Here is a 14,783-nt window from a genome sequence, read left to right on the forward strand (position 1 = left end):
GAGATTAAGGGATATTGTAAAGCTATAAATCAAGTTGTTTTCGCAGAAAAAAATAGTAGTAACTTAGTAAGTAACTGTAGTAACTTAAGTGTGTGTGTTTATTTCATTTTTATTTCCAGTTTTTAGCTTGTGTGCTAAGGGCTAGGCCTTAAAGTGTAATTTTAAAGTGTCTTAAAGTGTAATTTTCTTTTCTTTATTGATGTTTCTTTGCTTCTTAAATCTTGATGTATATCTTAAGTGGCAGTAACACTACACAAGCATACAATTATGAACAATTTTCCATACAGTAGTCTTATCTTCTAAACTAATTTTTTTATTTTTTTATTCTGTGAATCATGTTTATGCTAAACCACCAAAATGAGATGTGTGAAATTCGAATCCTTCTATGGGCAAACATCTTTTTGTGATTAAAATTTTACAGGTCATTGTTTACCAAAATTATGATAAAGTTAAGATAAAGTCTAGTCTGACCACAACTTTAGAAGTCATAATTTTTAATTAACTTTCAAATGAGTAAGTAGGCCCTCCCATCTTCTCATAAACAGTGATTTGTTTGTTTTAATGTTCACAATACAACTCCATTCATTAAGGAAATTTGGATCAGTTGACCTTGCATTTATGACTTCTGATGGGTGAAACATTGGCCTTACAAGCCGCTGCACAGTTACAGCCTTCAAGACTCTGTAACATTGAGATAGCGATGTGTATTTTTGTGCATGTGAGTGTTGGGTGTTGTAGCAGACCAACAACCATAGGCCATAATTACATAGTAAAATCCATCATGAAAAATGGCTCCACAGCTATTGTTTCATTTTAATTGCTACAGTGCTTTGAATTGTTCTATTAAGTGAGGACCCTGGCACGGTGGAAATAACGGTTTAATCAGGGGCCATTTTCACCTCATCAGGAGAAATAAACTGCTGGCAGCAGTCCAGTGATCTAGTCACATAATTGCAATTGCTTAAGGCTTATCTGAGTGTGTGATGTGAAAAGTGAAGAGAGATGGATAGAAAAAAATGGACAGATATGGAGAGGAGGGAGCATCTGATCTCTGAGGTGGAATCTCTGTCTGTGATCTTGTGTGTTTTTATCTCTGAAAGTATAGTGTTTCATTTGACATTCAGAAGTTGTCACTTCTGGAGCTACTTTGTGGTTGGTCTGGCTTAATCAGTTTCCTAATGGCTAGTTTCTTGTCCTTTTCTCATCACTTTTCTGTGGCCTCTTCTCTCACCATTTTGAAACTCTTTCTATCTCTGAAATGTTTGATTGGATCAGTTCAGTGATTCACAAATGAAAGGCCTGGGCCCGTATCCCTAAAGATTCTGAGAATCCTCTCAGAGAGCTCCTAACTTAACCTAAAAATTCCTTGCCAGGAGTTTTAGCTTAGAAGGGATTCCAGAACATTTTCAGTGAACTCTGAGCAAGGAATGGATGGAAAATCCTATCTTAGTGAGGAGGTGTGGTTGACCCCGTTGCTAGGTATGAGTCATCATTTCAAAAGCCGTGATTGGTTGATCCTACAAGTTTGATGAAAATGAACTTTTGGTGATAATGAGCAAAGGATGTACCCTCAAATCAATAAACATAATTATACACTCTAATCTTATGCAGACTGTAATTGTAAATAATATTTCACATTCAAGAAAATATCTGGAAAATGAATAGTAAGCTGTAGGGGTTATAGCCTAACATTAGAATCTAAAATATGTGAAAACTTAAGATCATTACACCCTGTTCAAATAATGATTCGTGTCTTATTTGCTCATATTAATATCCTAGCTGGCATATTTTGTACTTTCACTCCCATATGGACCCCATTGAAAACAAGATGGCCTATCTCAAGGGGCTGTCCTTAATGAAGTAGAAATTGCAACGTTACAACTCAGTGTGGTCTTAACGAGGGTAACACGGCTCAGCTTTTATCAATGTCTGTGATTGCTGGCTGGTCTATTTATGAAGGCTTGTTAACAAATATCCTACAAACACATTTTGTGCAGCTGCTTAGGGGAACTCCTAAGCCACTAAAAGTCCTCTTCCCTGCTCTTAGCAGATCTCGCCTTAGGAGCCCTTTTAAGCGCTAGGAATCTTGAGGAATAGCTTTTATATTAACTGGGATTTTCGTGTCACTTTTAGGGGAAATTCTAAGAAAACGTCATGACTCTAAGAATTTTCTTAGAATTTGGCTGCTAGGAGCCACTTTTTGCACAAAAATTCTTTAGGGATACGGGCCCTGGTTAGTTCAGTTGGGTTTTTAACTCAAAGGCAATACTAAATTGAAGGTCACCTTTTTGAATAGGTTAAGTGTCTCTTTTTAAAGGTACACTCTCAGGGAAAAAAGGGAATAAAATGTACAGAAGCTGTCACTTGGATGGTACCCTTCAACTGTTGTAAGCTTTATGGTCTATTAGCAAGATATTGAATTATTTTATGGTGTGCCTTTGAGCGGATCTCAGAAATGTGTTGCTGTGGTGACTGTGGCTACTGTATGTCAGTTGTATAGATGGTTGCAGTGTGCTGAAATCATTTACAATCAGCAAACCTTTTTGTCCTATTAGATACATTCTGATGTCAAAAGGACTAGCATTACTAGAACGTGACCAGCACTGCCTAACATGAACCAGCTTGAACCAGCATGTAAATGTCTTTTAAGTAAGGTAAGTATGAAATATGTCTAGACAATTCAACAATTGCAAACATAGGGATGATTGTGTCGCAGTGTGAGATAAAAAACACTTGCTAGGACAAATCATGCCAGCAAGTGTAATATTAGTATTTTAGTACTGACAGCAATCTATGTGCAAATACAATTGAAATTCAGAGTGTGGAAGTAGAACATTATTAATTAAGAAGCAAAGTTCAGGGATGATGATGGTGAGTCTGAACCCTGGAGGAGATCATCAGCTTTGAAGCATTGAATAGCAGTGAAGCAGTGAAACCATTTCAACGAGGTTCAACTGAATGGAAAATCAGAGTTCGTTCCATTGCTGATAGGTGAAGGATGGTTCGTGCACAGATATGGGGGAGCTATCAGAAGTTGCTGTTCGTTTGCTGAGTTTATGGTTTGAAAATAGATTGAAGGTCGCAGGGAGCTGGAAATCATTTGCTAACATGTTGGAGCACTGTGACCAAATCTGTGCTTCTCAACATGGATTTAACCTTTATCAAAGTCTCTCATGATGCTCAGTTGGAAGGTAGACATCATTTCCTAACATGTTAGAGCTCCAAATCCATCTTGTCATTGAATGAAAGGGGTAGTTGGCTCAAAAATGAAAATTCGGTCATTATTTACTCACTGTCATGTTGTTCCAAACCTGACTTTCTATCTTCTGCAGAACACAACAGGAGATAAATGAAAGAATATCCATTTGGATAAATTCAGCACAATGGCAGTACGTCATGACTAACATTTTCAAGTGTACCCAAATATTTTTTTAGGGATGCACAATATATTCATGCCATATTATTTATTGTCTAATAATGGAGATTATAGCTTCATATTAGATATTTTATTGTGTATAATCATTTACCCTATTTTTACATTTAGATTGTCTTTGCTTTTTTGAAGCACAGCTCTGGATGCTCCAATTTAAAATCTTCTGCACTGACTGTCTGACTGTAAAATGTCTAATAATTGTCAAAATTAGCCTTTATTATAAACATATAAACAAACTGAAGGACGTCCATTGTCAGCTGATCTACAAACCTGGATCAACTTGGTGGCCATGCTTGAAGAACATCCACTTCCATATTTTAGTAGCTAAAAAACAACAACAACAAAAAAACACATACATAGAAACAGATTCAATCCCAAATGTTTTGCATGGGTTTTAGCAGAGTGCACATGGCATGAAGAGAAAGTTGTGTTTTGGCTGAGATGAGGATGACTGGTTAAAATAGACTTGTTTCAATGGCTGGCAGGGCTCTCTCAGTTCTTGGCACACCGATGGCTGTTTGATCTTTCGAGTGGAACAGATTGTCAGTGTATTGTCGCTGGGAAAGATAATGTCTAGGGAAGCCAGAATGGACAATGTAACAACGTTTTAAATAGACTCACCCGCTCCAAAATAAAAACACAAAGGTAAGCATGAGTCACCAAAGCAGAACATGTTTGTGATTATTGTGCAAATGCGCTTTTGTTTTTTTTACGCTCAGAGTTTGACTTTCATTGCCAGCTTAACTGTTTATTTGCATCTCTTAGGAGTTTTTTGAGGTTTAATCTTAAAAAAAAAAAATTACAGAGAGATTTATTGATGCTGCAGCGAGACATTTATCATATGACCGTGTTAAGACAAGCATTTAGCATAAACATCTGGGATAGAATGATATTGTAAACTCAGCATATTATGTGTGCGAGGCTTACACTCAGCCTTAATGCAGTTAATAGTGGGGCAAATCAGCTAGCATTCCATTTCCAATTACTTCAGAAAATAAGGAGTGGAATTTCCAACTAGTCATTACGTTTCAGTAAATGATGTTTTACTCAACGCAATTATTTCCCCTTAGGGGTCAATAAAGACCTATTTATCTGTCGTTCTCAAACCAGTTTAGCACAGAGTGGCGTAGGGATGAGCAAACAGCAAATGTTTATCATCTGTGGGAGTTAAAAACTAAATTCTAAAATGATTACCTACCTTTCAGTCAGTGAAAGTTTCAAGGCCTATTGATTGATTGTATTATCTTCAATGGTCCCTCTGTTTAAGAAAATGTCAGACTTTATGGTGTTGTTTTATTTCTAGTCCACTTTTGACATTCTACTAACTAGAAGTAACTTTGCAACTACATGTCAACTAACTCTCATTAGTGTTATGGTTATAGTTAGGGTTAGTATACACGTTGACATGTAGTTGCAAAGTTACTTATAGTCAGTAGAATGTCTTTTGGGGGACCATCAAAATAAAGTGTTAGCAAATATTAAGCAGACATTCTACTAATACTCGAATGACTGGTAGATGCAAAGTTACTTATAGTTTAGTAGAATGTCTAAAGTGGACTGTCAAAATAAAGTGTTACCTTTTTTAAGAAATTAATACTTTTAATCAGCAAGGATGCATTCAATTGAACAGAAAGCAAAGACTTTTACAGTGTTACAACATATTTATATTTCAAATAAATACTGTTGCTTTGAAATTTCTATTAATCAAAAAATCCTGAACAATCACAGTTTCGACAAAGAACATTAAGCAGGACAACTTTGATAATAATAAGCACAAAATCAGCATATTAGAACGATTTCCGAATGATCATGTGACACTGAAGACCGTAAGGATGACTGAGTAATGATGCTGAAAATTCAGCTTTGCCATCGCAGGAACAAATTACATTTTAAAATCCATTAAAATAGAAAACTGTTCTATGAAATTGCAATAATGTTTCATATTATGTGCTTTTGGGCAAACAAATGCAACCTTCATGAGATTTTTTATAAAACATAAAATCATACCAACCTCAGACTTTTGAATGGTATGTAAATACATTTTAAGTGCTAACATGAATACAACATGCTAGCATAATTTTTCATGGAAGGTGATTGGCCATAATATCAGCGTTTGCTGATGGATATCAACAAATATTACTTGAACAAAGCAGTATAATAGTTTGACCTCATGCCAACCCTTGTAGATTGAATGCTCAAACTATCACGCACTTAAACTACCACATTAAATGCTTAAATTAGCCTTTACATCCAGTCTATGTGGTGCACTCTTGATTGTGGTTCTCGCTTGAAAACATGCCTCCCAGTGTGAGTGTCAAATGCCATTCAAACAACCCCAGGGTGTTTTAACCTGGGAGTGGGACCATGGTCTGCCAGGAGGAATGGCAGTGAACTGCATGCTGGTAGGTTCACATGTGGCCTTAAGGCTGGTGAAGCAGAGAATGAGAGGTGGGGTTCAGTCCACCTGGGCTACAGCTTTACTTATTGAATAATTAAATGGAGAGAACTGAGGTCATCTAGAATGGGAGGCGGAGAAGCAAACAGAACTGATGGCCCAAGGGAGGGCCTACAGCTCTATTTATAGTCTTTGCTCTCCTGCCTCCATTCTGCTCTTCACACACTGTAAATCAATGAGATAAGCACTCTGGACTCGGGCTGTACAATACTTCCTCCGCTGATACACTCTACTTTCTAACTCAGTCTCAACACCTCTCTCACTTTCTCTCACTTTCTGAGGGATGGGAGATCAGTGTCACACTGGCTTTCGGCAAACTACTCTTTACTGTTGACTGAAAAGCTGGGAACTGTACATTCACCCATAAATGAAAATTCTGTTGTTTTCGACCCCGGTGCTTTTACAGGATATCTTCCTTCGTGTTCTGCAGAAGAGAGAAATGCATACAATGTCATGAGGGTGAGTAAATAATGACAGCATTTCCATTTTTGGATGAACCATAATTTAAGGCCTTCTCATTGTGCTCTGAATGTCAGTAGAAATAGACGGTGTGGTGTAGGGGTTAAAACTCAAGGCTGGTGACCCAGATGGTTGCTGGTTTGATTCCCAACAAGGAGTTAGCAATCAAGCATCCCATTTAGGGGTGTAAAGTGATTATGGATTTTAATTAATGATTATGATGACTATTATAATATTTATAAGGTATGAAAACCATCCTTGCTCCTTTGCAACAGACACAGAGCATGCAAGATTGAGGAAGCAAATGTGGCCTTTAATGAAGAAAGTTCAATGTGTGCTTATTTTTGGAAATAATTATGAATCATTCCAAATTAATCAAATTGGATCATTGCATGAATGTTAGCCTACATTAATAAATTCCCACCTTGCTTTTTAACCCTTCGTCATGTACGATCATACCGTTGTGATTAGAACGTTCAGTACATCATACAGACTATATAAACTGACGTGTTTTATTCATATCAGATACACATTATGTAGGTATTGGGCAACTATAAAATTTACTCTATTCTTTTCCCACTTCACTGGGCACTTGCTTTCATGTATTTTGGGAGAAGTGGATGAATTGACGTGTTGTAAATCCGACAGATACGTCAGCTAGGTCAGCTAACATGATCATTATAAAGGTTTATTATAATAATAATAATAATAATAATAATAATAAGGTGATAAGTTCTAAAAAACTCAGCTAGATTGTTTTAAACTTGCATGTGAAAGGGTTAAATGTCACAGTCTTAGCAGTATGAGTCGACCTGCCTCACCATCTTAAGCCACCAACTAGAAGATAACTAAACTAGCACTTAGGAAAGGTAAGTAAAGATTCAATAACTTAAAATTAACATAATCAATGGGTGTAAAATTGGGATCTGCAAGTCTGATCGATTCTGTGACCCCTTTTTAAGCTATAATGAAAATAAGGACAGCATTGGCAATTAGACATTGTATTTCCTAAGAGTCTTGCAAAAATCCCATGGAATCTGTATTATCCATTTAGTGCCTCTCTGAGCTTTGGTGTGATCTAGAGGCTGAGCAAAGGTTGTTTTACTTGTTTCTGCAAGCATAGTTTGCTATGTGAATTATAATGGCGGAACTTTATGAGATCAATTAAGATAATTACATCCCTTCATTCCCAAAGCTTCAGGAAAATTATTATGAATTTTCTTCATATCACTCTGTTTTGTTCTCTTGATTATTGAGGTAGGAGTAAAAACAAAAAACACCATAGAAAGACACCGGGAGCGGTTTATTAGCCAAAGGGTCAAACAGATGACTTTGCTATCTTCAAGAATACATTGATGTGTTCCACTAACATAATGAAAAACCCTTTAGGAGTACACTGAATCCTCCAGTGTTGCTTTTATAAAAGGCACCTTTGGGATTCATTCTGTATCGTAAACATTAGGTCAGTACTTTACACCAAGACATTTCTTGTCAAAGAAAGATTTGTTTTGCTAGGACATTTCATTGGCTACTCTTCTCTGAATGTCAAAAGCAAGCACTCCTCCCAAATGTTCAGCCATATGCGCTCTATGACATGACATTCTCTGCTGAATGACCTTTGCTAGAGCTTACAGTAATACTGTATGAATTGGATTGAACAGTTAATGCGACAAAGGCTGCTTTTCTCTCAGTCCTTTTCTTTAGGACTGAGGTTTGCAACTGGAGATACTGTACATGGACCTCTGAGGCTCCAAAATTCACTTGAGCCACAATTAAAATTGGATAAATACCTTTGCATTATATTAAAATGCCTTTGCATTATTACCAAAACAAGTTGCGTCTATTTTTAAAGAAATGTGGTTTAAAGCACACTTTTCAATCAAAAATTCACAAATTGTAGCTACATGTGTAGAACTTATATTGTTATTGTGATGAAGTACACTTGTGATTATTCTGCTAAGACACTAGTGTGAACTAGTGAGGAACTGACTTCATACATCCACGAAAAATGGCCTCAAGAAAGACCAGTTAGTTAAAAATGATTGAAAGTGCGAACTTAGTTCTTAATTTGTTTGCAAATGGCAATTGATTTATTGGATGTTTGTATCTAATGCAATGAATTCAGACATTTTAAGTGTGACTAATTGTCCAGAAGTGTTTTCTGAAGGTCACTAAATTAAGCATGTTGAGCTAAGTTCAAGTTTGGAGACTGGACGTTTTTTTTAAATGTTTTGTATTGATGTCAAAACTGAATTTTCAGCAGCCATTACTCCAGTCTTCATTATCACATGATCATTCAGAAATCATTGTAATATGCTTATTTTGGGGCTTAGGAAACATTTATTATTATTATCAATGTTGAAACAGTTGTGCTGTTTTTTTGTGGAAACCATGGGTGCGTCTCAATCAGTTCCTTAGTTCAGTAATAGTCAGGGCACTGACAGAGAGTCAGTCATTTTAGGGACTGTCTCAATCGCAAAATCGCTCCAGTGCACTGAAACGGTCGCTCTCTAAAAAGTCCTACAATTCACGTGAAAACTAGGTAGCACTGATGCTCACTATGTTCCCTTAATGGGAACATAGTATTATTAATATTTAATTAAATATATATAAAAATATAAAAACATTAATATTTAATTATATTTCATCATATACATACATTGCTAGATAGGTAATGAACATAATCTAGCTAACATTTTATTTATAGCTGAAAAAACTAAAATTATTTGGCAAAGTGATATCTAACTGTAATGCGATCAAGATTCAAGTAGATTCAATTAATCAACAGCCCCGTAGTATAATAACATTTATATAATATTATTAAGGTATTATTATATATTGAATATTATTACAAAGCTCTTCACAGTTTAATAAAAATGTATTATCTCACCGTGAACACATCACGGATAGATGTTTGTTGTCTAGCTTTATTAAACCTAGCTAAAGAGCATACAGTATGAGAGTCTGTTTGTTTGTTTGTTTGTTTTTTCACAGTTTTTAAGAAAGCCTCAATCATGTCAGGTCTGCCTAATGATACATTATGTACTGTAGTACTTCAGACTTTCATTCTATGCACTTTAGCCTTCATCTTTCTGGGTGTGCATGTCAGTGGATTTTGATCAAAGAGCCTCGTGTGCTGTAAATCAATGTTAAACTACATGGATATGCCAGCGCTAAAAATGACTAATGATTTGATGTGCACTGGTCCATCCTCAGGCTCTCTTCACACTCTTGATAGGACCATTACCCCATCCAGACACAGATATATGCACACTTAGAGCTTGGAGAGAGATGAAAGAGGCGGACGGTGTTGGAGAGGAGTGAAGGAGGGAAGAGTGGTTCTCAACAGCACCTCAACCTCCCACTGCATGGCGGGCATTATTGAGCCAGTGTCTGTATGTGTGTGTTTAATAGAAAGGGAGGACAGAAAATGAATGGGGGTTGGGGGTTGGATTGAGAAAGTCATTAACGAAGAATGTAATCCAGAGTGTAATTAAAGAAAGGGAACATGGGGCCGGCCAAGTGTATCTCCAAAGGGTCGGATGAATCAAGGCTTTGCCTGGTGATGGTTTGTGTGAACAGGGTTTTAATCAACCCCGACCCACATCAGCTCAACCTAGAAATAGATGGAAAAAAATATCAAAGACGATTGTGCAGTATGTTGGGAAAGTACAAGTCCAAGTGCTCCTGGAAGTTCCCTGTGGCTTGAACAAGGTTGTTCCAAAACCTGAGGGTTTTTGTAACAGAATGAAAGTTTCTTATTATATATATATATATATATATATATATATATATATATATATATATATATATATATATATATATATATATATATATCATTCTGAAGAGGTTTATTTTGCAATAATTAGTGTCCTATTATACATGTACATAACTACTTTGTAAAACAAGTAAATAAATGAATCTTAAACAATGATTTAAGTTGACATTAACTGAATATGTGAGAAGAAAGGGATTGTATATGTATAAATGAGAGCTTTATGTTAACCATAAGATAATCTTAAGGTTTCTGACCAGTATTTATAAAGCAGAAATTAAATGGTATAATGTCAAAACACTATGAATTTTTTAAATATAAAATAAACAAATGACAAATTTGCTGCATGTTTTAATGCCATGTTTACTGACACACAAATTACATTTTTGGAAATTATTGCAATGCAGTTTGTGTGCAAGTCCAGAACAGAGATTTGAGATTTATACAACAAAAAACATTTATTGCCGGTCGATAGGTGCAACTCTTATAATTTATATGTAGTTACTGTATTTGTATATGCACTGACAATGATTTGCCTCCTCAAGAGGCAAGGTCTTGTTTGACCTTGAAGTTGATGAGCAAAGCATTCAAATGCATGTTGTGAGTTGATATTGTTTTCAGATGCCTGTTTTCACACACGCTAACAAGGCTAACTTTCAAAACAAGACTCACACAGAACTTACTGAGCGAATTTACTGTGGGTATTGATCTGAACTTCTCAAAGGTGAAGGTTTAGAAGTCGTCGGCAGTTCTGTCATGAAATGTTAAAAAGACTGTTTGAGCTCATAATTAAGATTGTGATTAGGCCTGACAGCGTGTTTACATGATTAGTAATGGAACATAATCAATCTTGATTTTTGACCTAGGGAATTTACTTTCCAACTGTACCACCTGAAAGTTTTGTTTTAGTTGCCTCATTGTGGTAAAAACCATCTCCAACAACAATGGGGAACTGCCGTCTGTTGCATGACTCAACCGTTATGATCTCCGAACTATCTCTGGCTGCATCCCATACGACACATCTAATTTGCACTCTTTCCAAAAAACGAAACAGGAAAATGAATTGGTTTACGAGATGGAGGTCATCCAGGTCTCTGGAGTTTACCGCTCATGTTCCTTGTAAACCACCCTACTATAAATTAATTTCTGCAGTAAGCAGTACAAATATTACATGGATGATTTCATTCATTAGTCTCAAATTGGCTTACCCAGAACTCCCTTCTTTACACTCCCAGAGTTGATGTGAGGTGGTATTAAAAACATGGCACATCTGTCGGCCCGATTTAATACTTCCTTCAACACTTTCAAAGAGGAACTCCAAAGAGTTTAGGCTCCGTGGAGCTCGCTGCATGATTACAGACCTCTGTGCTGGCAGAGCGTGAGGAGATGCTGCCATTTTCAAGCTGTCATTTGGAGACGTGATGGAAATTAGCTCACGGTTTCCCTCCATCATTACCCTGTACATATACATCCACATTGCCTGCGCTGCTGTATGGTTTGACCCTTTTGCCCTTTCTTCAATTGAATCTGGAAAATGCATTTGCAACAGCAGACAGAGCGGAAAATGGGTTTACCCGTGACTCCCAAGCACTAAGTGGAATTTTATATTTTTTTCTTTATCCAGGGAATGTTTTTATTTTTTGCGTATATGCATTGTGATCATTGTTATTCTTATATAATGTTCTTTCCCATTCGCGTTACAATTCTCATCAAAAAAGAGCGCAGAATCGCAAAACTGTGTGCGTATCTGTGCGCGCTGCCTGGCGTGTTATGTTTTATTTCTGCAGCCGCCCTGCTCCATTGTGCTACACGTTTAATTTGGATAAAGCATCGTGGGGTTAATAGAAAGGGTACATTTAAACGGCAAGTCTCTACAGGAACAGGGACTGCGGAGGGTAAATTGTTATTTCAGCACTGAGGGAGGAGGGAGATTTTCGAGCGGAGAATCAGATCTGCTTAAAAAGAAGAAAAAATAAAAGAATGAAAAAAGAAATTGAGAGAGAATGGAATGGAAAGAGAAAGTTAGGCTTATCTGTCCGCAGCAGCAGGCTTGAGCTCACAGCATAACCGCACGTCCCTGTTTGCTCCAGAGACCTGCCGGGGTTTAAGTGATATCAGCTGTCTCAGGGTCAGAGTTCTGATGCTTTTTTTGTGGTCATTTTCCAAATCCCTAAAAGAGCCGGTATGGCCAGATAGAAGCGCTGCCAAGAAAGGACCCATGAACAGATACAGTGGCAAGACAATGTCCTTCCTTGTGGTCTCAGAGTTATTGTGGTGTCAACAGATTGTGTGTCAACATTATCTGTGATTGTATGGACAGAACTGCACTGTGGATGACTACAATGCAGTCTCTAGAAGAAATTGTTTCCAAGGCTACAGCAAAACTTGAAGTGAATGCTGTCACCTGGGAAATGAAAGATACAAGTTAACGTCAATATTCAGCCCTCGCATTAGTCATATCACAATCAGTTGATACATAGACATTTAGCAAATGTCACAATTGAAATACCAATACCAAACAAACAATACCATAGTATTATCATAAAATAAAGACAACCATCCCTTAAAAAAAAAACTGTGGTGGTGCCATGGTACTGTGATGTTTTGGTTATGTTATGTTATGTTTTATATGTCATGTCATGTCATTTTTTTTAATACAGTGGTTTCACCATCTTAGTTATTAGTGAGCAAATTGGAAAGAAAGTGATTGCTCCTAATTAGTATGACTACTAGACAATCATTCCTTATAAATAAGTACTGTAAGGGTACCATGTGATGGTATCATACCATGGTCGTGAACTTCATGTACCATGGTGTTTTTTAATTTAATTTATTTTTTATTTTATTTTATCTTAATTTAAATGTTATACCTTGATTTCATATTAGCTTAGTTGAAAAATAATTACAATTTAACTGTATATTACAGATAGCCAATATGAAATAAACTGATTGCTTGTAATTAGTACGGCTTGTTAAAAAGACATTTTGTCAAAATTATTCTCTGTCTATAGTGAATACATATTTTATTGTAATGATTTCTTCGCCAGTGGGACGGGCCGCTTGAGAACGAGAATGAGGCTGTTGGTACACGCAGTCATTACCACTTTGAAAACACTGTACTTGAGCACAGTGCTTTCTTGCGCAATGTGATTCCAGCTCTGCAATGAGGCAATTACAAGAGCAGACAGTTATTCTTCCTCTCGCAGCACGAATAGATTCAGTTTTAAAAGCACACCGTGTCCTTTATATTACTGCTGTGGGGTTGGGGGGCCCGACCTGCTGGGTGAAAGTTATAGCAATGATAGCTTGTTGAGATGCAAGCAGGAAAAGAAAGTCATTCACTTGTTCTCACAGCCACTCATTCTGCTTCCTGTGTCTTGTTGTTTCTTCCAGGAGAGATCTGTGCGTTTAAGATTCATGGGCAGGAGGCTCCATTTGAGGCCGAGGTGTTGAATAGGACATCGGGTGAAGGGGTGCTGAGGGCCCGGGGCCCCATAGACTGCGAGCAGCAGAAGGAGTACACCTTCATCATCCAGGCTTACGACTGTGGAGCCAGCCCAAGTGGAGCCAATTGGAAAAAGAGTCACAAGTAAGTAGAGACTCTCCTGTGTGGCATAATCTAGTTTGACTGTCTCAAGCTTTAGTCCACATTTATTTAATTTGACTTATTATGACATAACATGATTTAGTTTAATTAAGTCTAATTTAAATTAAATAGCTAAAAGTAGGAGTCTATTGAATTTCATTTAAAAATGAGAGCAAATCAGTGACTCAATCGGTCTCAAATCAAAAAGACTTCAATTCAATGACATTTGGGGCATTACAATGCCCTCCACTAATATTGACACCCTTGGTAAATATGAGCAAAAGCGGCTGTGAAAAATAAGTCTGCATTGTTTATCCTTTTGAACCAAAGAATATAGTTCATTCAAAAGTTTGTTGAGCTTCACAAAATAAATCATGGCTTTAAGAAAATAGCTAAAACATTGAAAATCACCATTTCCACCATCAGGGCAATAATTAAGAAGTTCCAATCAACTACAGATGTTACAAATCTGTCTGGAAGAGGACATATGTCTATGTATATTGTCCTAATGCTCAGTGATGAGGACAGTTTGAGTGGCCAAAGACTCTCCAAGGATCACAGATGGAGAATTCCAGATATTAGTTGACTCTTGGGGTCAGAAAGCCAAAAAAAAAAAAAAAATCAAACAGCACCTACATCACCACAAGTTGTTAGGGAGGGTTCCTGGAAAAATACTCCTCGCTCATCCAAAAACAAACTCCAGCATATTCAGCTGAAAAACATGACTGGAACTTCAAAAGGGAACTGGTTCTTTGGTCTGATGAAGGTTAAAAAAAAAGAACGTTTTGGCAGCAAACCCACCCGATGGGTTTGGTGCTGACAGGGATGAAAAAATACCCCATGTCCATGGTTAAATATACTGCTGGATCTTATACTGTATGTTGTGGGCCTGTTTTTTTTTTTTTTTTTTTTTTTGCTGGAGGTCCTGGACATCTTGTTTAGATTCATGGTCTCATGGATTCTAGCAAATACCAACAGATAAAAAATCTAAACCTGACCCCCTCTGCTAGAAATCTTATAATGGGCCGTGGTTGGATCTTCAATCAGAAAAAACGATCCAAAACAAACATCAAAA

The 14,783-nt window shown here is 36.9% G+C and overlaps 1 protein-coding gene across 1 annotated transcript in view; it reads left to right on the forward strand.

Moving 5' to 3' along the window:
• Positions 1–14,783, forward strand: part of clstn2a (calsyntenin 2a) — a 233,936-nt gene that overhangs the window by 136,408 nt on the left and 82,745 nt on the right. Inside the window, exon 3 of the mRNA XM_079875823.1 lies at positions 13,516–13,711. Within this exon, the coding sequence (XP_079731949.1) occupies positions 13,516–13,711 (196 nt within the window). The remainder of the gene's footprint in view (positions 1–13,515; positions 13,712–14,783) is intronic.

This window comes from Squalius cephalus (assembly GCF_949319135.1).
Source record: "Squalius cephalus genome assembly, chromosome: 7".
NCBI classification, from domain to species: domain Eukaryota; kingdom Metazoa; phylum Chordata; class Actinopteri; order Cypriniformes; family Leuciscidae; genus Squalius; species Squalius cephalus.